This window comes from Acanthaster planci, linkage group LG14 (genome assembly GCF_054643075.1).
Source record: "Acanthaster planci isolate LZ-2023a linkage group LG14, COTS_SCS, whole genome shotgun sequence".
In the NCBI taxonomy this organism is placed as follows: domain Eukaryota; kingdom Metazoa; phylum Echinodermata; class Asteroidea; order Valvatida; family Acanthasteridae; genus Acanthaster; species Acanthaster planci.
In genome coordinates, this window is record NC_141790.1 from 1,778,611 (window position 1) to 1,803,403 (window position 24,793).

At 39.9% G+C, this 24,793-nt stretch overlaps 2 protein-coding genes across 4 annotated transcripts in view; one reads left to right on the forward strand and one right to left on the reverse strand.

Moving 5' to 3' along the window:
* LOC110986013 (uncharacterized) overlaps positions 1-19,306 on the reverse strand; it is a 42,507-nt gene extending 23,201 nt beyond the window's left edge. Inside the window, exons 1-17 of one of the 3 annotated variants that reach the window (XM_087146042.1) lie at positions 19,060-19,306; positions 12,033-12,185; positions 11,448-11,531; positions 9,297-9,361; positions 9,027-9,128; positions 7,888-8,025; positions 7,191-7,295; positions 6,482-6,739; positions 5,938-6,094; positions 5,346-5,559; positions 4,650-4,830; positions 4,004-4,297; positions 2,723-3,089; positions 1,304-1,421; positions 1,022-1,192; positions 728-934; positions 345-619 (exon numbers count right to left, since the gene is read on the reverse strand). In XM_087146042.1, the coding sequence (XP_087002168.1) occupies positions 345-619; positions 728-934; positions 1,022-1,192; positions 1,304-1,421; positions 2,723-3,089; positions 4,004-4,297; positions 4,650-4,830; positions 5,346-5,559; positions 5,938-6,094; positions 6,482-6,739; positions 7,191-7,295; positions 7,888-8,025; positions 9,027-9,128; positions 9,297-9,361; positions 11,448-11,531; positions 12,033-12,088 (2,792 nt within the window). In that variant the 5' untranslated portion in view covers positions 12,089-12,185; positions 19,060-19,306. Of the gene's footprint in view, positions 1-344; positions 620-727; positions 935-1,021; positions 1,206-1,294; positions 1,422-2,722; positions 3,090-4,003; positions 4,298-4,649; positions 4,831-5,345; positions 5,560-5,937; positions 6,095-6,481; positions 6,740-7,190; positions 7,296-7,887; positions 8,026-9,026; positions 9,129-9,296; positions 9,362-11,447; positions 11,532-12,032; positions 12,186-19,059 lie in introns of those variants that run through there. The other 2 variants (XM_087146041.1, XM_087146040.1) reach the window with 2 other exon arrangements.
* A 138-nt stretch (positions 19,307-19,444) lies between these two features.
* The window catches only part of LOC110986022 (uncharacterized), a 98,235-nt gene continuing 92,886 nt past the window's right edge, over positions 19,445-24,793 (forward strand). The window contains exons 1-4 of the mRNA XM_087146044.1: positions 19,445-19,641; positions 21,073-21,331; positions 22,376-22,472; positions 23,346-23,379. Coding sequence (XP_087002170.1) covers positions 21,131-21,331; positions 22,376-22,472; positions 23,346-23,379 — 332 coding nt within the window. The 5' untranslated portion in view covers positions 19,445-19,641; positions 21,073-21,130. The remainder of the gene's footprint in view (positions 19,642-21,072; positions 21,332-22,375; positions 22,473-23,345; positions 23,380-24,793) is intronic.

The following is a 24,793-nucleotide window of genomic DNA, read 5'->3' on the forward strand; positions in this document are numbered from 1 at the left end:
ATATACAAATAGAACCATGTACATAAACAAACGAGGTGGTTATCACCAAGAAGCTGTCGTCCTCTTAGATTTCTATGTATACCAAACAACAATCTTAACTGCAGAGCGAACTGCCCAGTTGCGTAGGTCTAGGTCAAAAATGTGTAAACACATTGCTCAAGACCTCGGGAAATTCTCCCAAAGCTGGTTTTTCCAAATGTCACCAGCATTACTAAGACCGGAGTTACAAATGCTAGTGTCATTCCAGCCTCTCTGTTTGCAAGTGGTTTATCCCTTTTACCTGTGAGCAGAGAAAAGGCAACATGATCATGAGGCTCGTCAGTATCTCTGTGGCATCTTCATACCTGCATCGACTGGATGCGTTAATCAATTCCATCTTTCTGCGGTGTTCATCGACAAACCACACCCGACCCTCAGCATCCTTTGCCAGACCAGGCCACACCCGAGCATAGCCGATAGAAATCTGTGACAACACAGGTGGGCTCGTGTCTATCACGACACCATCAGAACAGATTGCCTCGGATGGCTCCAGGGCTCGATTATACGCAATGACGGTTACAAAGTACCGACCAGGAGAAGGTGCTGTCCAACTGGCATATGTAGAAGTGGTTTCAGTCATCTGAAGAAATAAATAGATTATTCAGGTTATAAAGTAAAAGTGCCTCCTTCATATCGTCACAAGAATTTTGGGAATTTAAATGAAAAATTCCAAAAAAATGCAACTTACAGCGTCGCTAATACTGCCGATTGTTGTATTTCCAGTCCAGCAGGATTTATCAAAAAGATACTGGTAAAACTTGATTCCACTCTCCTTGTCAAAGAACCCTTCCCAGTGAGCAGAGAGATCATTGCCTTCCTGAAAGTCCACCTCATTGGATCCACGTATCCCATCATGCACCACCCCGGCTTGTGGAGCGGATGTGTCAACTGATACCTATACGTTTGTGCAAATAGAGAGGTCATTAGGGTCATATTTGTGAACTTATTCAAAAGGCCCGTTGGTACATAGAAGCCTACGTACCTTGATTGTCTTAGTAGTCACCAGTCTTGCATGGTTGGTAACTGTCAATTTGATGAAGTAATCAAATTCATGATCACCGATGTGGTACGTTGGTTTAAAACCATAGTCCACGGCGTAGCAGTCACCAATCGGAACACACAAACAGCTGACTGGATCACAGACCTCAGTATTCTGAGGAGACAAAGGCATTAAACGAACTTTACAGTTTCACAGTAACCTTTATATCTTGAAGTATACTGGAGTGTTCGTCAATTGAAATTTTCATAGACTTACCGTACTGACCTTCCTTGCAGGAACTGTCTGGCTTCCATGTTCCATTTCAGTGCCAGTGTGATTATCAAAAAGACGCCACTCGATGGTTTTTATGCCACTATGAATGTCGTAAGTCCTGAAAGCAACACTTTGGACAAAAGAAGTTGACAGTGCATCAGTTCAAATAATATAGATTTTTTTTGATATTCGTAAGTACTGTAATCATACGTACACTAAAAGGACACTAAACAAATTTAACACTGAACTAAACTCAGGAGCTTTGAAGGAACCAACGTCTGGAACTAAAACTTTTAAATTTCAAACATACACAGTACAGAGATTTGTTAACAGAAATATCAAAATTTACAATATCATTCATCAAATTATTAAACAAAAAGATCAACTCTTGGTAATAAAGGGTAGATATCAACGCCCAATCCTTTAAAATCGAAAATAGCCAGGGACTGAATCCGCAAACACGCGGGGACATTCTTCGCGGCACATGTTTGTTTGACATGTTCAGTCTTCGGGGAAATTGTAAATACCGTTATAGTGCTCCGTTCATTTGCCAAAACAGGTTTAGTTAGCCAAAAATGTATGCTAAGTAGCCTAAATCTGTGTTGGAAATTGGGGATGGGGAAAGGTGAGGGATAACTTGCCCGGCCATGGAAATTTGGAAAATGAGAGGGGGCGACACCAAATACTATATATATGTATGGTGGGAAATGTTCATGATAAAAATGTAGGTCTAAATCTAATGTGTATTAAATTCATAGAGAATCTGACATACGAATTACATATTTATTACTTTGAAATGTGTTTTCGATTTTTAATTGTTTGGATTTTTTTGTTCATTACAAAAAAGTGTGTGCGGGTGTGTGTGTGTGGGGTGGAGGTGATTTAACAGCCCATCCCCACCACAAAAGTGGGTGATATATACCCCACTGACTATTCAATGTACACAGGCGGACTAGTGTGTAGCCTTTGAAAACTGACCGTAACAAGAAAGCTAAATTCGACGGTATTGACAGCTTTTTAGATTGTAACTTGCAATCTCTTTTGACCATCTCTGGTTTATTATCAGCTTGGTTTGGATCACCTAGTCCCAAATGTCCTTTTTAATTAAAGCATTTTATATACAACAAACAACAAAGATCCATTTGGCCAGTACTGACTGAGTTTTGGGATCTTAGTCTGCTATGCGTGAATCGGATGAAGGTCACTAGAAGTCTCAAGATTACAACTTGTGTCATCAAGGACCTGTAATCCAACTGTAACCATCAACACAGAGTGCAGCTCCAGGAAGGATCTGGATGGATGATTGTGTCCCAACAAAAAAAGGCACTTCTGTACGCCTCCACACGACCTCTGGCCCGACCTCGAGCAAAGTGGATGACACAAGTGAGCAGAAAATAAAACATTGAAATAAAATGGAATAGGCTGTCCTACCTCATTTCATGCAGATCAGCAGAATTGTGTACGACCAAGTTCACCTCTCCGTCCCGGACCAACCAGAAGTCTTCAACAATCGGTGGGGATGAATCAGCATGGACCAACACCTTGTCCCTCACAAAATGACCGACAAGATCCCTGGCCTCCACCCAGAACCGAACAGAATCACCATCCACTATGCGCATGTCATAAGTGGCTTGTGTTCTTGTGGCCTCATTGCTCCAGTTGTCCGAGTTATCATCACTCACGTTGACAGTGGTTCGGCCACCGTTGTGGTCAGTGTCGTGAAGGACGCGAAACTCTGTCACGCCCAGGGCATTTGGGATAGCTGCACGGCCACGCCTGCCAAAGTTCTGGTCATAATCTATATGAGAAATACAGGCCAGACTTAGGCCTAGCGATTTCTACTGCATAATAAGAGTTTGAGTGACTACAAACGGGAAAAAGCTGTGTCACGTACAACTATAGCACAATATGGACACGATTACCTTTAACATACAAAAAGGAAGCCAGATGATGTACGTTCTATTTCAAAACAGAAATAGAGATTAAGTATAAAGATGAACAAAGAAATTGACTGAAGCGGGATTTGAACCTAAGACCTCCGGAATACCGACAGGTGCTCTGCCAATTGAGCTTTCCAGGCCTGGCGCGGCGGCTCTTCCCGTTTATCAATTATCTTTGTTCAGGGGTGCTAGCCAGAAGCCATGTAACCTGAAACACCATATAGCCCGGGTTACACGTTGCATCCCGGGAAGTGGTGAACAGATATCTAATATTTTCTGGCACAAAAAGCCAACAGTTAAAGTGTTTTTGTATAATTGAGCAAACGGCTGTATTCTTACACGATGTTAGCACTATTCCACTCATTGAAACAGATTGATTAAAACAGCCTCAGTCCTTACCATTGATACATAGACAATAACTCATACACTTTAGTAGCCTACACACTAGGACATCAGTAGTGAAGCGAAAGCATTTTCTTTGGGGCGTGTCACATTAAAGTTGCTGACTTATAACTTGTCCGCGAATCTCGTATCATGTAAAATTTGTAAAGAGATCTGCGGTACTCTACTTTTCATGCTTATGGGAAAATGCCGATGGCGAACATATATCGTTCATGTACCGATTTTGGATTCATTTGCTGACTGAAACTCCATTTCCCGACTTGAATTAATAATTGGGGTGCCACCCCCACTCTCTCTGTTGCTACGCCTTTGTAGGACTACAAGATGGCCAGACTTGGCAAAATCCACAAAATTATGTGCCAAACCTCACCGGAATCGATGGTACCAGCGACATAAGAACCTATAGGCTTCAATAATCCTTGGTTATGGTGGTGCACATTGGTGAAATGGCCTGTCCAAGCAAGCTGCACGGGGGTCGTTCGTCCGCTGGAGTCGAGATTGGTCAACCACAAATAATTGGTCTCTGCAGTTGCCGAGACCACGCGCAGAGGGGAATTATTCTGGACAGTAACATCGTCTAGATCATCGTCAAAGAACACGAAGCGTCTGCTGAGTTTGACATTGCCGGCGTTGTCAATAGCAGAAAGGATGAAAGAGTAAACACCTGTACAATTGTAGAAGGTGAGATTACACATTCATGGATGTATCATTAACAAGCAAGAAAAGAAATTTCCCTGTCCACTTCTGTTCCTATAGAATATGTATTGTTTCAATAGAAAAGCATTTGGAAGAATATGCAACATCAATAATAATTATGACATGTCACATATTGGGAAGTCCTGTAACACATTTTTAATTTTGATGCATTAATTTATTTATTTTATAAAAGATTTGAGTGATTGGACTTTCAATGCCATGATCAAGTTGACGCAAACCAGTACATGCAATTCCAAGTTATGTAGTAGCACAATTTATATTTGATATATAGGACCACTTTAAATACTATTGGAACTTACCAACATGTGGCAAGGTTACAGTCTGACTTGAGTTGGTTTCACCAGAAAATACGGCAGGACTATCAAAGATTTCTGTCATCTCGCTGCCATGACTACCTGACAGCTGTCGCACTACCAGGTCATATCCCTTAATACCAGCCAAACTGTCAGCCCAGCCTTGCCATGTAACAGTAATTATCGCCTGCGGAGAAAAATAAAACAAAATTACAACAACAAAGTTCGACAAATTAATAGAGGCACTGCTAACTCTATCTTCCCATTTTGCTGTAACAGATGAAGATATTTAAAAAGCAACTTTTCACATTTTTAGGAACTACTTTAATTGATGTAATATACAATGTACTCAGCGGAGATGCAAGTTGAATTTACCACCGCCTGCATGTAATGTTCTGATACGGAAGAGATAGGGACAACCTTTTTGCATTAAGCAGAATTGGGACAAGCAGTATCACTAAAGGAAATGATGAACACTTGACTACCTCCTGAAACGTACACAGTGGTATCTTGGAAGGGATATTGAGGTGGCCAATACACTATAATCAAATGTTAGCTTGACCGTTCGATCATGTAGATTTTCAACGTCCAGTGCCGATTCATAGAAGTCAGATTCAAAATCAAAATATCATCAGGCTCCAAACCCTTCAACCAGCAACAAATGCTCATCTGGCATTTGAGTACTGTTGTAATAACACAAACCTCTGAGGTAACATCGTTTCCTGCATCCAGCATGGTGGTTCTACATCCACCGCCCGCACCCACGCAGTGATAGGGGTCAACAAAATCAAAGGTGAAAGTTGAGTAGGCAGAAGTGGTTGTGCCACTATAGTACCGTGTGATGATGCTACTTGAGTGATCTCTGTCATAAAGTTTCAAGTACCCGCCGCTGGTTGAATAAACATCATATCTCTTTCTATAATAAGATGTACAAAATAGAAATAACAAAGAATCGTTTACGTTGGCAACAGAATACCTTACTGTGTGGGTAATATTTACGATATGGCCCTACATATGCAGCCTGATATAACTTAACAATGTTGCAGAATGATTTTTAAATTACAAATTTTTGCCATAGCTAAGAAAATATAGACATCTCGAAAGCAACATAAACGATTGAAATGTATGATAACGTCCCACAGAGCGAGAATATTGAATTGTGCAGACATGTAGGAATAAGAAGGTACTCCTCATATAGCCACATGTTTGTATCCAATAACTTTATTAAGATAATACTTAAAATGGCATCAATCTCGGGTTCTTTTTTATGTGATCACATATTGCTTTGGCTTACACATCTCCTGTAGCTGGTGTCCAGGCGTTGAAGTTCAAAGTGAATGTATATTCACAGGATACCAGATCTGTAGCAGGGCTGTTCTGATTGAAGAAGTTTCCTGTTGTCGATGCTGTGCAGTCCCAAGAGCCAACTGAATACACAACACTCGAGCCCCCTTTTGTATTCATGAGAACACATTGTATACAGTAAAACAAAGGTAAGATCGTACTTTCCGGAAATTATGAGATTCAACCCCATTTTTTCAACATTTTCCCTGAGCACATTTATACAATGTAACTCTTTATGGGTTCATTAGTTTCTTTATTTGCCTTTTTAATTTTAGAATGATGAATGGGGATACACTTCATAAAATGTTCTTCCCCAAAGTTATAATTACACATTTAAAAACAAATTAAGTGTTATTAGAGATAAGTCTGAAATTAAGTTGAATGTGCAACACATTAGGTTAAAACCCTATCTTGACCAATCTGGGAACAATTAGGCCCCGGTGTGATCTTAACAGCTTATTATCATGAATTCAGGGATGCAGATTTTGTCTTACGTTTCACAACAGCTGTGACTCTTGCACTCACAACGCCAAGCCCACGGCTGTGGACATATGGATGTCCACCACCGCTGGGGTCAGGTAGTCCATTTGGTCGGTAGGAGCTTGTCCAACCGATCCGCAGGCTTGTAAAATTGTGAACGTTGGTGTAGACAGTGGCCGTGCTGCCCTGAGCCGAGGGTGATTCCAGAGTTGTTGTTCCCAGGGTCAGGGTAGCACGGTGCTCAGATAGGGTTGGTGATTGGCTGCTGCCCACTGTTGGTAAAATCATTACAAAGCTTTGATTTCCTGGAGACATCGAAACAGACTCTTCTCATGGAGCAATTTATAGGTTAATGGAAAATTAACGGTATTGGAGCTAAGTAAGATTGATAGTTCAGTTTTTGCTTTGAGATCAAGCAAAAATCACACTTATCAGAATGCCGAGGCAAGGATTACTCCAGGGACATTGTACAGAAGGCATACTAGTAGAGTGTTAGGAACAAGGGGTTTTGATTAAAAGATACTTGATCTACTGCGACAGTGGACGGATTGTCTGCATTCTTTTCTTGGTTCATTGTTGGTTTTAAATATTAATTTGAAAAAAATACTAGAATATATATACATCTGTTGTAAGTGGTAAGGAAGTAGAGTAAACGGTTTTGTAAAAGAAAATTGTACGAGTTGATGAGAGCCTTTTCTTTTTTAATGGATTTTCATGTCTCACTTGTTCGGCAATCAGTTCCTGTGAATCCACTATTGCAGGTGCACTGGGCATTTGTACAGGTTCCTGGGTAGCAGGCATTGCTGTCGCTTCTCCATGAACATTGCTCTGGTGAAAAAATATGTAAATTTAGCCTAAAGTCTAAAGGCAACAAAATGGCCTGAGAGATTTTGGCTTTTGACTTAAGTAGGTTGCTTTCCTCTTGGAAAAAAATTGAGGCTGCTTCTTCTCGGGACTATATACTTGTAACTCGGAAAAGAGACTAGCTGGTTTGGTGTTACCAAATTCTTCCATAGTTTGTTATTCATGTCCACCACGGAAACCTATAAGTCTGACTGAAGCTGGAAAACCCTACGTTTTCGTTTATTCTCTCTTTGTTCCACACGCCGATTTCTTCTATTATTTTCCTAGTTCTCTTCTTGCTTGGTCTTTTGCTTGTCCTATCCAGCCTTGCTCGTTCTTCATTTTATTAAAGGTTAGACTCTGTTCGTTCTTTTTGCAGCTGCACATCTTTTCGGAAGTTTACTTTAATGATTGATTTAAATGCGTCGAGAACAACAAGCAGAATTTAAAAATAAGGTTTTTATAAACTTTGCAACGATGTCTATTTATAATAGGTTATGGACAACTGCGCCAATCTCATCATTTCGTCAGGTATGAATAGTTCAGAATACTCAATAAATATATGAAATAAACTTACTTATGCATTGACTCATGTCATTGGATTTCATGTAGGCTGATCCGTGGGCAGAGCCGAATTCACCATCACATCGGTCACACTTTTGGTCCGAGGAAGAGCTGCAGAACACTTCAAGACAGTTGGGAATAGCTGTACACTCTACAGTGGAAAAAAATAATTTTGTGTTAATGAAATGCCGAGACAAAACATGTTAATACTTACCTCGAAATTTTATTAAATATGTCTGAAAAGGGAATCAAGAGATCATATGTCTGTTTGGGTGTGTCGGGATTTTTATTCGTTTTTTTTATTCATTGTTTTAATGGGGAGGCAAGCACCTTGACATGCCGTGCGTCTTCAGATACTTGTTTTCCTTATTGCAAAGGAGTCTTATTTGCTTAAATTCTTTCCTCAACAACAGTATTTTCACATCTAAGACTTGACTGAAAAACCTTTTGTAATTTAAAATCACAAACATCGATCAAGATTAAGACAGTGAATACTGTCTTAATTTTTAAAAATGTTACCTGCATCACCACCCCAAAACAATCAACAGATTCCAGCATATCATATTGCACTTAGGAAACGAAACTTCTACACGAAAACAGAAGCAGAACTGACAAAATAACTACACTGCAAGGTCCTAAATATAGGGAAAGGCCATCAATTTGATCGATTTCGGTTACATTGATGGTAATCGAGAGTTATTCTACGGTGCGTCAAAGAAATAGGTATAAATAAACAAGTCCGGGTGGCACTGATTTAGAGGTGTTTGATGCTGTGGAATGACGTTGAAGAAATTGGGTTATTTTAAAAAACTTTGTGCTTAATCAAACGATATTTTAATATTTTGATTTCAACAATAGTTTTTCACTCTGCACTGGCATTGCTTCAAAACAGCACTGTTTCTGTCAAATTTTCCAAATATATTATTCTTCTTGAATAATATCAAATTCATTGTAATTCTTTCTCTTAGTATTCAAATTGCAAGCTTTAGCTAATACATCTATATGTAGGAAATGTACAACACATTATCATCGGGCCCACTTTACAGATGCCACTTTTCCTGGTTCTTTTTTTATTTATTATTGTTAACTGATATGAACTTAGAAGATTGGGCTGCAACTTTTTCTGGCCATAGTGTTAACTCGATCACTTACGATTACATCTTGGGGAGTAGAAGCCTCGGTTGCAGTTACTACAGTAATCCGGACTTGTACATGTCCCCCCATGGGGGCAACTGGTACTGCCATAACAAAGAGCTGTAGGTACGACAAAGAAACTGGCCTCAGCAGTCATATAATGTCAAATTGTATGCGAGTTGTTTAGACCATTATCGTCACTCATTTGACTATCAGACCTTATGTCAAATATTCTTCGGTGCAACTTTGCTTTCAGAGAAGGACTCTCGTGATTGGAGGTGAACTTACGTGTTGGGCAATCATTTGAAGTACTTCCTGTCCATCCTGTGCAACACTGATAGCAAGTGCTATCCCTGTTAAAAGAACAACACAGGTTGCACTGGGTCAGTTTATAACAACCGCTGTATGAGTCAAAAGCATCGGTAGAGTAGACGCAAAGGGCTTCCTGGGGATGCAAGCACTTCATTAACAGAAAACTTACAAACATCTGGAAGGTACGTTTTAAGGTGCCTTTCTCGTCTTTTCTCCCATCCTCATTCATTTCTCTCTATCTTTTTCTAGGGAATAGACCCCAACTCTGCCGACATAATATACAGAACAAGTTTGTTTGTTTTTAATCAGCCGCCCTTGATGAGTTGCATGAAATTATTGCAGTGGAATATCCCACGTATCTCTGCCGTAGCACTGGATGGAGAACACTGCACCAGATCATCAAAACGTGTTGTATTCTGGTCTCTCCAAAGAGATGCAAAAGGCTCTGAATTGATTGTACATTTTTTCAAAAACAATTGAAAATAAAAGGTAAATTCAGTTACCTTTTATTTCTGGAAATGAAAGGTAATTCTACGACTTTTATTTCCGTGTTTTCTCCTTTTTTAATGAAATGCGAATGATTTGATACAGAATGATTTGATACGGAAATTGGTCAGCTTGACCGATTTCCGCGCTAGAACAGCATTGCCCGTTACTTCCATAGTAGCTCCCAAAACTTTCAGTTTGAATTGAGACCTCAGACCTGGAAAATGAAGTAACTACGAGAGCCTGACTACAGTGTTTGTCTTTTCTTGATGGAAATACCTGAGATAGTCTTTGAATTTGTGTATAATAATTGGTTTTCGTGATAGTGCAGCGTATCACGAGAGAGGAGGATAAATATTTAAATATACTGTATAAATAAACTGGCTTTACTGTGTTATTTTGAGGGCCCTTTCATCGGGGGAGTTAACAGTTTTTTGTACTTATCTGTCTAGGACATTTCGCACGAACGCTCTCTTCATTCTGAGCGAGTGCTCTTTCGTTTTCACGATGTAATACATGATGTATGATGGGTGTTGCATAGATACGGACGGAGCAGAGTCTCGTTACTGTGTCTGCTCAACAGTCCAGGGGTGCAATACCTTTAAAGTTTGATAGTCTAAACACGCAAGTTTTCCTATAGCTGGGGTTGTCAGTCCAAAAGTGAAATGATCCTTTAGGAAGAGGAAGAAGCTAACGTCTACTGTGACTCCTATTCTCTGCTGGAGATTGAAACTAAGAGTTACACGACATGGAGGGAAAATCACTTTGATTTCGGATCGAAATAACTTTAAAAAGACCCATTTCCACACGTATGTTCACCCCTTCCCCTTAGTTTGTGCGCATGCGCTACAATTCGACAAGGTCGTGGTCAATATTTGTTGCTTGTTAAAATGGCGACGCCAGCCAGCAAACGACTATATCACAATCCATCTGCGGAGATCTTCCGCATTGTGTAAAGTTTTATACCAGAGAAATATAATCAGGCTTCATATTTCATTTTGTGATGCAATTTTGTAATAAGTGACATTTGGGAGGAAATCTGGTGAAAAATGTCTGTGTGCGTTACATTTTCAAACTTAAAAATCGTATTTTAAACTCGAAAATTTTATTGTTGTCCAGTTTTTCCCCACATGCTTGAATATCTTAATAATTGAAAGAGTACATGAAAAAGGTTACCATATTATGTTGAAGTTATTGCAAATTTTCCCTTGTAGGTGTGAGCAATTTCAATTTTAGCTCTCGGTCGACTGGTCAGCCATGATTTGTGTTTGCACTTTCATGTGCATGTACAGTTCATGTACATTTTTCAGAATTTGTTTCCAATTTTGTGCGACTGGGTTCATTATAATACGGTGGTTTAATGTTGTCTGATAAATTTCTAGTTATCTGGTTATCTTTGTGAACTTCATTTGTTTGTATTTTGTTAAAAATAAATAATGCTCTCCATCCACAGGAAACTGATCGAGTGCGCATGCGCTAACTCTCAACTAAGTGGTGCACAAGGGCATTGGAGTAAACATACGTGTCCAGTGGGCACTCGAGTGAAATCTAGCTCTATTGGAGTGAGGAACTTTCCTACCATTCATTCAGTCCTTAGTTTCATTCAAAGGGAGAGAATTTTCACTATTCGTATATACAAACCTGTATCTTGTACACCTACTCCCACCCCAAAATCCACAGGACGTGTAATAGCGCTGAGAGCACGTGTATGAACACGCTGTACCCCTAGAAGAAAGAGCGGATACAAAGTCAGCTCAGGAACTTCAACTTAATAGTGTTCATTTTAACATTGTTGGTTTGTCACGTTTAGTAGGCCAGAAACTTCAGAAATGGGTTTTCAAAAGTCACACAAGCTACTCAGCATCATGATTTCCACAAATGTGGTCTTTCTCTTCTATTCGTTTGTTCTGTTATATTTTTTATTTTCAATTAACATACACTGACGAAGAGCAAAATGTTTATAACACTAGTAGGAGGATATCAAAAACATGAACACACTTTCTTTTCAGGATTTTGGCGTCCAATTTTTTTTTCCTTTGATTCGATACACTGTCCACAGGCAGGGTTTGAACATTAAAGCATAAATAAATTTGGAAATCTACAAATATATATTTATGTATGCATGTCTAATTTATTAACAGGAAAACTAGATGTACTGGATACTAAGATCTTTCACCTCAGCCAAAGACTGAAGTTTCTCAAAAACTCAATCGAAACAAAACTCACCGTGATTGTGGCAAATTTGCGACTAGCGCAATTACGATAGCGATGGATAAAAGCATATCTACTCAGAAGACAATCACTGGCCTGTCCTTATAGAGAAGGGTCGGTAGCTGCCCTTGGTTTGCCCCAGGCACTCGTTTGAACTGGCCGATATTCCTATGATGTGTGACCATACAGTCAAAATTAATTACATTAAAGTCAGTTTGATATTGGACATTGGACATTCCCCGTGGTTTGTACAGGAAATGTCCAATGTCGAGAAGAAATCAGAAATTCCCTGTACAAACCTATAGGTGTGTCTAATATGAAACCAACTTTACTGTCATTCAAAATTGTCCATGGCAGTCGAATTTTGCACATACTGCTGGTGCGTTTTGGGTACAGCGGTACGAATGGCTTACCTAGCTCGGTTGACATTAGTCCGGCAATAGATCGTTGATTGGCTGTAGCGCGTCATACTGCGGGTCACACACGCCGTGTGAACAAATCCTATGTAGTCTGTGCTTTGATTTCACACAGTTCAACCATTTAAAACTTTGCTCGTGAGCAGAGTGGCCGTGGCATTACGTCAAAAGCATGCAAATTCTATTAAGTACAACCCACATTTGAACAAAAATTTGGCCTTGGTCCTAGACAGCCTTTCTTAAATCAAAAAGGTTTATCTCATTAGTGTAAACAGGTCGACATATTTCCATTAAGTGTTTAGTGGTAGAGTTCAAGAGGTGTAATAGCAACCAGGGATATCGTATAGTCCAGCCACATTTGGCAGCCACCCCACGGGCAGCCCTCACCTCAAAATGGCCATGTTGTCTTCCAGTCAAGCTATAAACTGTCGGGACTAGTTTCAGAGCTACTCAGATGCCCCAGAGGACTGCAGTAGCCCAGTTTGGAAAATGAAACGGACTAAACCAGTCATCAGTATTAAACACTTGTGAGCTTTATCAAACGATCATGTAAAGAGTGAGGCCCCAAATCAGGACAGTTGTCCCATCCCTTACTCTAAGTATTATTTTCATGTTTATCATGGAGAGGGTATTTCCGAAATAAAAAACCGTCCTGCTAAAAACATTTAATTTGCCTCTGCCTGGTAAGGTTGAAATCGAACTAGTATATAGCAGCTTATTGTCACATGGTCTCCAGTCAGATAGCTGCTTCAACATTTAAGCCGAAACATGTAACAAAGGTCAGATGTGCTTTCCTAACTTAGTCTTTACAGTTACACGCATTTGAAGTACAACAGAGTTCAACAGTATGATGTCAGTTGACGAACTTCAGCACTGCCATCAGTGGGATTGGGTGACGTCATGATTATGATAAAGCACTTCAGCGATTGGGGAAAACCAGTGGGATTTCCCTGTTCGGATCCATTTACCCCTTGTTATTCTGAATGGGTAAATCCTTTGAATTGGACGCTAAACAGAGCAATATTACCAACGAAACGGTTCAGGGTCACCTGAAAAAGGCTGTTTACTGTACACCTCAAAACAAACGCTTGATGCGATATTTTATTAACTGGACACAAATTTGACCAAATAAGTTCGCAACAGTGGCCCGAAAAAACTTCATGACACTATCCTAACTTTTAGAACGTCAATAGGCTAGCAAAGTGAAATTTGATACAGTTTTCCAATGTTGTATTCGAAAAACATGAAAACATTGGTAGTAGCACATTTTATCGCTATGTAATTGGGCCCGCTTCAAACGTCGAACTTCTGCCGTGTCTAATTCATATGACCCAAAATTTGAATTAGACACGGCAAACATTCAACGTTTGAAGCAATTGGTTGGTTGGTACGGTGTTTGTTTGTTTGTTGGGTTGTTGGGGTGTTTGTTTGTTTGTTTGTCTTTTTTTACGGGCCACGTTTTTTGATGGAAACGACGGTCTTTACAAACCGCGATAAAACCCTCCATAGGTGTTTGTCCTGTTACGACTAATTACCGTACTTGATGCTTGATGCACTATTTTACCTGGACAGTATTACAATGTGTTTACTACGGAAGGTGATAGTATAACAAAAGGCGGGCTTTAGTGCAAGCCGTTTAGCTGTCAACGTACATATGCGCGTGCGTAGTTCCTTACAGGAGTGTCTCCGATGCATGGTTGTAATTGACTTTGGCATTTTAGACTATTGACAGCCCAGACGAGCTTTCTGGAGGAATTTCTGTCTATTTGCCAACCTTGATGGTAAGTAAACATATACTTCTCTCCAGTCAGTATGAACTCCTTTTGACAGCAATAATTAGTGCAATAGTTTTAAACATGATGAGGTGTGTTACTATTACAGGGTGAATTCCTGCATAATTATGATGACAAAGAAAAACAAGAAAAGAAATTTGCATTGATCAGATTGTATTTATGTGCACGCTGGACACCTTTTAACTCTCCACCGAACATGCGTTTTTGCAAGGAACTTTATGTTTGATTTGTGTTGAAGAATTATTATTATAGCCCTCTCCCTTTTGAATTCATGGCAAGGGGTGTGGGGAATTCAAAACAAAGGAGCAACCCATCCTGGTCAAAAAGTCTGGCCGGATGTGATCCCCAGTCCACGTCCTTGAACCCTACAGCCATGGCCATCACCAGGATTATGCGTTGGAGAAAAGACTTTTTTTTCCAAGGGGGAGGAGCATCAAACGGCCAAGCCAATGTCATGTAACCCTAAAGGGCCAGAACACCTTTGCCTTCTTGGATTTTATTTTTTCTGATATTGTCTTTGTGCATTTTTTTCATGCGCCAGGCCGGCAGGTGTTTTGTAGTAATATCTTGTGGTCATTTTGACACTACTTTTGTGAAAATCGCATGTATTCTCTTGCACGGCGCCATTTTTTCCGAAACAGGTCAACCAAAAGTGTATATTTCCCGCTGACTTTGCAATGCACATGGAATGAACAAAAGAAAATAAATAGGATTGAGTATGTTTTCATGCTTGGTCAGTTTTAAAATTTTAACACGGGACAGCAGAGTTTGAAAGATGCGGAATCCAATCCCCCCAGTGGTTGTGAAATAATTTTAAAAAATAACTAATACAGGAAAGGAGTGAATTCCGAGCTGTGTTTAAGCAAACTTCAGAATTGTATCCCCTTCCTCCTTCTATGACTAAACCATAATTACGTTCAACGATAGAATGTTTTATGTAAACACTTTTTTAGTGACATGCACTCTGACAACCTGTGTAAGTGATCCTAAACACGTTAAGAGTGTTTATGGATATGTTTAGTGATTGAGTATTGACGTTTGGAAATAGTACGTTTTTTTATATTCATTTTTCAGTGTGACGACAGAGTAATGTTTAATACAGCTAAAATTTTTTCAAAGTGCTCCTTCTCAAACTTTGCACGTTAAATGCATAAATTAAGGCCAAGACTGACTGCCACTTGCACATTCATAATTGCATTTCAACCGACCGCTAAGGCCTTTTCGTATAAAAAAGTAATACGATAATGAAACCCAAGCAAAGATGGAAACATTTGTATGGACAGAAACAGTAAGATCTTGTGTTTGTTGTAAGTGTTCAATTTTCACATTAGAGATGTAATTGCAACAAACATGTGTTTCATGGTATTGTTGAACCGTGCTCTATAGTTTCGTGAACGATATGTACTTCACGGCCCAGAGTTGTTATATTGTAACTTTTGCTTTTTCATCTTTATGAAAAAACAGAAATGAGACATTTTACATTAATTTCTTGTAGCGTCCTGCATCCATATCGCCATAGCTTTCGTTAGTGCTTCACTGGTTACATTGGAATTCCTGTGCAATAATAAAGGCATTCCAACATTAGCATACACTCTGTTTGAAACGGAGACCGTACAATTTATATATCCCCATAATATATTATCACAGTTTGCAGAAGGTTTTCTTCTCTCGACAGTGACAGCCTTGCATAGCAAAGATTGCGGACAATTGAAACTAAATTGTGCAAAGCGGAAACTTCTTCGTTTCCATGTTAAACAAAGTGCATGTCCCGCATGAGGCAAATATTCAAACTGCATGGTTGGCTTTTAACAAATGTTTTGTTTGATTTTAGTATGTTTAACTTGATTTCGTATAGTCAAGCCTGTTCTTATTTTCTGATGAAGATTATAATGACAGAACGTATTGTAAACCTCAATGGCGTCCTCTGGGTGCGCAGAATGCACCTTAGATTAGAGGACAATGATGTCGGTTCGCAGGTCAAACAAAAGTGGTGGGACCTAACTAAATTATTGGAAATTACGGTAGATCAACAAAAAATGGAAACACTGCACTTTCCGGGTTTGATTGTCATTCCGGTGACTGAAGCAGCCCGCTTTGGCCTCTGAAAGCAAACCACTGTGTTAATTTCTATCTAGAAGTCGGAATGGCCATTTGCCACGGTCAAATTGGCGAGTAAGTTACCGAGAGAAAGCAAAGGTCTCCAGGATTATTTTCCGGGGGACAGACTAATTTTTCTTGAAGGGTGGTATTTTCAAGGGGGTGGAAACGAATCGTTAGTTAAAAAACCAACGACTGAGAGTGCAAGGATCCATCTTGGAGGTGTTTAAAGTACGTTTAATCAGTTTGTTCTTTTTTGGTTGGTTTTCTCGCTTTCCGCTTTTTTCTGGTTTTATTTGCATTTTTACGGGGGGGGGAGTGAGCGCACCTCTTGCACCCCTCCGATACCTATGGGGGAGAAGTTGATTGCCTCGCCTTATTCACATTGCCAAATGCCCCCTTTTGAAAATCATGATTATCCACTCTTTAAAGATTGATTTGACAAACTTAAATGTTTCTTTTCATGCATTGATGAATTTGAGAGGATGAATTATGCCGAAGATTGTGCTTGTGTGTTCTTCTATTTACCTCATTACACCCTTATTGGCAAGTTACCAGAACTCCAGTTGGTCGTTTGTATTCTTTTGGCCCTTTTCATTAAAATGTCTAGAAACGATGGGTGTGTGTGTGACATAACAATTCACTTGCAATTGTTGCTAGGGTTCCTTGCGCAGACTACAAACTGATCTCGCCAATCATTGAGCCGGGAATGAAAGGGGAATTCCACAATTTCCTTCTAGAATGCACGGACGTATATATAAAAAAAACCTGGACTTGCAACGCCTTTGTATGAAAAAGAAGCCAACCAGCGGCCATTTTACCGAGCCGAATACAAAGGCGTGGGTTGGCTCCCTACTATTGACGTCAGGAAGAACAAAGGCGGGCATTACCAGGAAAACTTTGTATTCGGCTCGGTAAAATGGCTGCGAGTGGATTCAATGACTCTATAAGCTGATTAAAGGCATTGCGAGTCCAGATTTTATTATACACGTCCGTGCTACAATGCCGCATCCGCTCAAGCACAAATAATGGTGCCTAATCTGCGCAGTTGTATGGGATGTTTGTAGGGGGCATGTTTGCCCCAACCTCCAGCTGCCCGTGAACAGCGCTGGCACTGATACTTGGCGTTAACTGGCCTGGGGGTAATGGAAATTCCCTCGTTCCAAAAAGGGCACAACTAATAGAGTAGGGTATTTTAAGGGTTACAATAACATACTTAATCTTTTTCGACTGACCTAAAACACCTACATTGCCCACAATCTTTCAGTTGTTGGATTTCTGCTACACCGAGGATACAAAATGTTACATGACGTCAACACGTATGTAACTTTTCACCACAACAACAAAATTCTGACTGCACACATTAATTTTTTCAGGAAAATAGCCTGCACCAAAATGTACATTTATATAAGCTTAAAGACATGCACTTCATTTTATTCCAATAAAGACGATTACTAGAAGAGAATTTTAAAAGCAAATTTGCCCGGAACAAGGATACAAACGGACAATGATCATTTTAAAGGGGAAAGGAAGTGACCGACTAGTACCATGTTTTTCGTGTGTGAGCACTGCTACATCAGGTCGCTGCTTTTGAGCCCAGCATTCTGAATTCATGGTAAACAGACACTTTGGTCATTTCAGTTTTTTTGAAGTGTATGTTGAATGGATCGTTCACATTAATCATTTAAGGGTATCCCTTCCTGCACAAGGCTGATCATTAGGGGCACTCGGCGTTCGAAACCACTACAAATTTCAGAATAATAATGATGCATTGATGGGAGACATCTTATTAAGATTAAAATTCGTGTATTTAAAACAAGTCTTTAAATAGTTCAACAAGAGGTCTTGAATAATCAGAGGATTTCTCTTAAACATAACCCTATAGTAACATTTAATTTCTCCCAAAATCCAACTTAAACTTACAATTAATGTTATCTTTTCAAACCTAAAGATTTCATTTAAATCCAACAATGCTCTGCAGAGATCATCTCATATACACACGACATCTCTTTTTCTATTTGGTTCCTTTTTTGTTCTGTCCAATTGGATTTAGCCGTGAGTTTCATAAAGTGTAAAGGCTACAAACAAGTCCCAGGGGAGTAAAGAACTCAAATTGTTGTGTGAGTATTGAGAATTTGAAATCATTAACTGGACAGAGTTTCAAGGTGAACCGTGTAAACTTCCATTAAACAGAACAAAAAATGACTTGTGTTACATAATTAAAAATATCTCAGCAACACAGCAACAGGTTTAACTGTCATTTTGAGCAGACGTAGAAAACAATATAAGTTTTAATTTAAAAAGATTAATCTGGGGTTGCTTTATGTGGGACATCTGTATCTGCTTGTGATAACCCGGGTAGTTGGTCTATCACTATCCAGCAGAGTCTCTGGCCCAGATATTCATATGCACCAGCAATAAAACAATTGCATCACAATATAGTGAAATTACCAATGATGTTTTCACATAAAATGATGACAATAACTCCAGTCTGTAAAAAGTGGCTATATAATTGCAACTATTCAGTTCATCAAGAGTTCTCACATATAGGCCCCTTTGCCCGGCAGAAATCGGGATTCTATACATGTTTCTGAGTGATATTAGGTCGACATGTCTTAAACCTGTGTCTCTTGTATCTAAAAATCAAATGAAACTTTCAACAGTATAACCAGCGACTGGAACTTTAATGTACTTTACGAGAAAGAAATCTTTCCTGAAAACTGACACAGTACTTACTAAAAGGAAATCCACTTGCGTAGTCAGCTTTGATTTCAAGCACATAGGTGTGCAGACATTCTTGCCAAAATAACACGAACCAGTTTCATTTACTTCCTCTTGTTTCAGCTTCAGTATTTCTGATCGTCAGTGTACCAAACATAGCAAAACTTGCGCAGGTGCTTTCACACATTGGCCTAATCACTGCAGGAGTGACATCGTCGTTCAGGGTAGAATCTTTTGACTACAACCAGTTGTTTCTGCCTCTTTTCCGTGTTTAGTATTATAGGCCCGCTGTGCACTAGATCTCTGCGGACGAATCTATTATTTAAACAGGGGAAAAGAGGAAGCCAATCGGATTGCTCTAAAGATTTCCCTAATGGCAATGTCTTATTTGCAGTAACCTTAGTGGAAGCTCGGTGTACCTCATCGCATGCACTAACACTGACACATTTCGAAGCTTTCAGTTACAATTCTTGACACATGCAGCTCTGTCTTTGTGGTGGTTGATGATAGCAGATATAGGCAGTATATTTGTACTTAACACTATTGTTGTTACCTTATTCGGGAGGGAAGACAACGAAGGATCTGGCTGTGCAAACGGTAGGATTGACGCGATTACAAGTTGATGTTGCATTTTGTAGTGGTTTTTCAGTAGGGTAAACAACGAGTACAGAATATTGTTAATTGGGGAGGCTCGTGAATAAGTTAGCATTCTAAGCTGCCGATTGTACCTGTCATGCTTTCGTATGGTGGAGATGCGGTCGTAGGTTGTCCCTTTCGGCTGGAAAGGTCACCCTTTGGAGAAAGAAACGTTTGCTGGCACCATCACTTTGCACAGTTGTTGGGGTGGTAACGAAGAAAATTACTAATCCTACGATCCCAGGCAACTCCCGCAGTCCCCAACCGTTTTTATGGTATTGTAGTTCCCACGTACGATGCTCTTTTAGTAGCATATGAGAGTAAGAGTTGTGAATATTCAAGGTCAGGAATAGCTGGGCATATTCAAAAGCGAACGTGGCTTGTATTTCATTCTACACGCATGGTGTTGGGAGAAAAAAGTATTAAACCTTACTCATAGTCCCGACATCATTGCTTTTAATTGCTGGTGTTGTTTCTTGGGGTTTTGGTTCTAATATTTGATAAATAAATGTGACTGTTACTTTCTCAGCTATAAGTATTCTTGGGGCAAGTCCCCCCCGCGCCGAAACGCCACTGGTCAGAAATCGTCGATGAAGGTAGTGTTCTCAGGCGTTTCAAAACAAAAACCTAGCGAGGTTGTATTCTGAGATCACCTCACCCACTAGTTGCCCCCTTGCCACACGGGAATTACACCATCTCCTTCAATGGGTAAAATATGATTCCTGATTTCTGGTTAGAAATACTATCAGCAGAAGGAGTTTCCCCGATTTCACGATCTCCTTTTTCTCTCATGAAAAAGCCAAGATCACGAGTGCGATGGCACAAAGTGACGTGTTCAAAGTCAGTGACAGAGGCCTATTAATATTTGAAATGCCGATTTCAATTTGGGACACTTTGCCGTGAAATTAATTCCGGAAGGATTACATTTAATCACCGATGTATGTTTCAGTTCGTGGAGTTTTTGTCTTTTGTGAAAACATAGTCAGTGGAAAAGGACAAAGTAACCGCTTCTTGGATTCAAATAATTTAATGCCACCATTGGTGCGTTACATGTGTTATAAAGTGGTGTGTTTCTCCAAACCATTTTTTTTTTTACTATTTAATAACTACGGTTTGGTTCCTGGGTGGGGAAAGTACGGAGCAAGTTTATTAGAGTGGGTTTCGCTTTGGTTTCTGTGTTGGTCATGGAATAAACAACCTATTATGTTTGTTTTGTTTTATGGAACGTCACAAGATGTAGCCCAATTCTCTTTCGTTTTTAGGGTTGGGATCGAGAAGATTGAAGGATATTATTCAAGCTACCGTGCAGCGATTCTGAAATCGACCTACCCCCGACTTCCTCCATGTAACAATATTTTGAACCTGGTTTACTTGTTCAATACTTTTTTTCAGAGCTTTGAAGTGTTCGAGGTCAGATTTTACTGAGACTGGAACAGGGGATTCTTCCAAGATGACCTTACCAGCACATGGGGTCAGTCCTCGGTGCGACATCTCTGTGCTTAGGCTCGCCCTGGTCCTCCTCATTAGCAACGGTTTGATAAGTCCCGTCCTGGCCAGTTTCATCCGGTTTAAGCCGGACACAGAGTATATCTACAGCTTCCACTCTTCCACGGAACTGAAAAATGTCCGAACTCTGCAAGCTGAATCGAAGGTACGATCCTTCAGTAATATCACTCTCTGACCTCTGTTTATACGAGAGAGTATTGCCTCTTCCTCCCGAAAGCGCCTGAAATGCCCTCCCATATTAGCTTTTCTTTTCCGCAAGGCCACAAAAGGGTACGTAAAGAGATTAATATATTCATTTGCCTCCCAAAAAATATGCTTCTCCCCGAACTGGTTCTACATCCGCCCTTGTCAGTGAGAGACTTTTGATAAATTATCGTGATATTGCAAGGTGTCTCATCGAACTGAGCAACTTTTTTTCGTTCTCTTTTCACCCTAATTCCGCACTTTGTCTGTGAAAGAGAATGAATGATGCATTAATTATTGAAATGTCCCTGTGCACGCACCGGTTTTCTCTGGATTTTATTTATAAAATTCTGGGCAAAACTTAAAGTGAGGTTGGATCAATGTAGGTTTTCATAATGTGGCAAGTTAGTAAAAGAGATTTGACACAAAATATTTCGGCCTAGATGAACTGATTATTACCGGTACATGTCCTCAGTGGCAGCAAGAAAAACAGACAGGAATTGTATGTGGCGCGGGCTCTTCATGGCACGCTTGGAGAAAAAAAGACACGAAGTTTTCCAGGTTGTCCAATTGAAAGCTATACGGCACGTACTCATTGCAAGAAAAGCTGAAAGTGCATTCATTATATTCCTGACTGAATTTACGTCGGGAACCAGACACGACAAGGAAATGGATAACTTAAAGGACATTTTTCTTGAGAAGAAGGCAGCAAGAAAAACTGTATACCTGAGAATTTCTTTGTTTTAACTTTCGGAGATGTCCTCTCAGAAAGCAAAAATTGTTTCTTGTTTAATAAGCAAGAATGAAATAGTAGGCCTTTTGAGAAAAGAAACTGATATTCATTATTTTCCAGATTTTCCTGGTCTCTTTTAACAGAATTCAGGGTTTACCATTATAAGTAATTACCAACTGTGACGTTGAACAAAACGGTACTTCAAAAGAAAACAGAGTTCCCATTTTCGCAAAGTCAGAATGTATTTGGCAAATTTTTATCACTTTATCATAGATTGGACTCTTATTGGTCAAAACTAATGAAAGTGGTGGGAGCCAAGAAATATACCTGCGAATTTACTCTGCGGTTGTAGCCAGCGAAGAAGAAAAAGGTATTTATTTCTTTTCTGTTGGGTTTGCGTCCACCTCCGGTGTAATTAGAAGTCCATTGTGTACCATTTCCAGGCGATCAAGTCCTATTCAAAGGGTAACAGAGGTTTTATATGGACGTGAATGGAAATGCTCAACTTAATCACGCACTCGCATATCATAGAATTCGGCGGATATTCAACATCATTCAAAGATAGCTTTGTGTGAAAAATGATAGACACATTACTCAATGGTTGCCAGGGTATTGTGTCCACAGGCTGTTTACGCGTCGTCATAATAAACACTATATACAAACAGTAACTCAGTCTAAATGAATCACGCCAAAAAAAAGTTCCCCGAACTTAACACAGACACCCTCGATCAAAATTCCACATCCAACAAAACGAATGTTTGCTTGTCCGATTACAATTTACCACAATATTGTGAAGACGCCGAAAGAAACAGAATGCTTCATTGAAAATTTCCCCCCGAAAAGTCTCCCACGTAGAATAAAGAAGCCGAGCCATTAAATTTAAAAAAGTGACACGCACACGGAAAGTCTTTTCCTTTTTACTTTGAGTGGTCAAAGACCCAAGACGATTACAATTTTCTCATTTGAATGTTCCATTACAGGGATCTCTGGCGATGCCTTGCAAATACTCAGACAACTTGATTAAAAAAACACAGTTTCGTCTTGCTAAAAACTGTTTGCCTGACCAATCAGCCACATGCCAGACTGACCAACTGACCGAATGACCTATAAACCAGTCTAATTAAGTACCAAATCTGAGAGGTTATTGGGGCAAATACTGATTTACTGCAATGCGAGTTAGTTCCCTGCAGATTCTCACACATCTTGTCCCATTTTACCGTACTGCTTTTAATGTTTTTTGCAGTGCTTCTGAACGAGGAAAGAGACTTTGGCGAGTGGTAAGTTTCTTAGCGAGTTTCTTATGTAAACCGTGATTCAATAGCTGACCAGAAATTAAGGGAATACCAATTAAAAGAGTAACCTAGAGGACTCGAAAATGCAGAGGTACTCATAAACAACCTGCTTCAAATAGTGCCGCAAGCACTGCGTCCCCTGAAACCTCGCAAGATGATACTCGGCAGTTGCATCAGCAAATGTTCGGATCTGCAATTTCAAACACCTCCACATACACAAAATCAGATTCAAGTGTAAGTTTGGGTTGCACTAGGATCATGTGGCATGTATAATAATTCACAGTTAGCAAAGATTAAAGATCTGTCCCTGGACATCAGCGGGGGAGATTTGTTTCTTAGTCGATCTAATTACCTCATGGTGTAGACCTTTATAAAGTAATGTAGGAACGGTTGCTATTGCATTTTGAAAGCAGGACCAACAGCGTCACTCGGCAGGTAACCAAGGGAACAACCAAAAACCTGGGGGGGCCGCATTGGGTGAAATGTGTGCGTGATGGAACAAATAATTAGTTGTTCCGTTGTCAAATAAAACCCACAGAAATGTTGTAAGATCGTGTTTACATTCAATAGACGTTGACGGACGTTGATGAGGAAGCTTGGAGGACGAATAAATGAACAATGTGAGACGGAATTCATTATGGGCAATTTGGGTTGCACAACTCTCATGCTTAAGCGACTTGAGGACAAATTTCTGACTGCGGTTTCAATCACGTGACTATTTCGAAATGGGTTCAAGCAAAACGAAAGCCTCTCTAAAGGTCTAATGCTCATTGGAAAACTTGCTGCATTGAATAAAATCGCCCTTGTAATAACAAATTGGATATACGACACGTCTGCTGCTTCTGAAAGGAAGAGACCAACGCAAAGAACAAATCGAATGAAGTTCCTAGGCAGAGTGACTATGCTGAAAGAAATTTCTTGAAAAGGCCTCGTTTTTGTCATGATTTCATGTAAGCTTGGAAGCTTGCGAGGAACGCCAGGGAAGGAGCTGTATAATCCCCTTCAGGGTGGAGGACGTGAGTCCTCCGGTAAGAGAATTCTCAGGAATTAATAAGGGACGAAACAGACCTCCTGATCTTGTTTATTTATTTCTTTTCGTGTCCCCTATTAAAATATCTCCAACACTCGTGGGGTTGCAGTTATAGGTAAGTGTGGTGTGGCCCACTGCACAGGGCTGAAATGGTGACCCGTACTGTTTCGGTCAGCCCGTGTACTCCCGGTGAAAAGGAGAAGAGGCGAGTTTGAAAGAGCGCCCTCTCAGGCTCAACCCCCGAGAGTAATTAATACGCAAAATGAGGATCCCCACATTCACTTTTTCCAACAGACTACTCGAGGGACTGCCTTTTTCGAGAGTTAATGTTATAAATAGTGAACTGTGAAATTATCCTTTTGAAGGGTT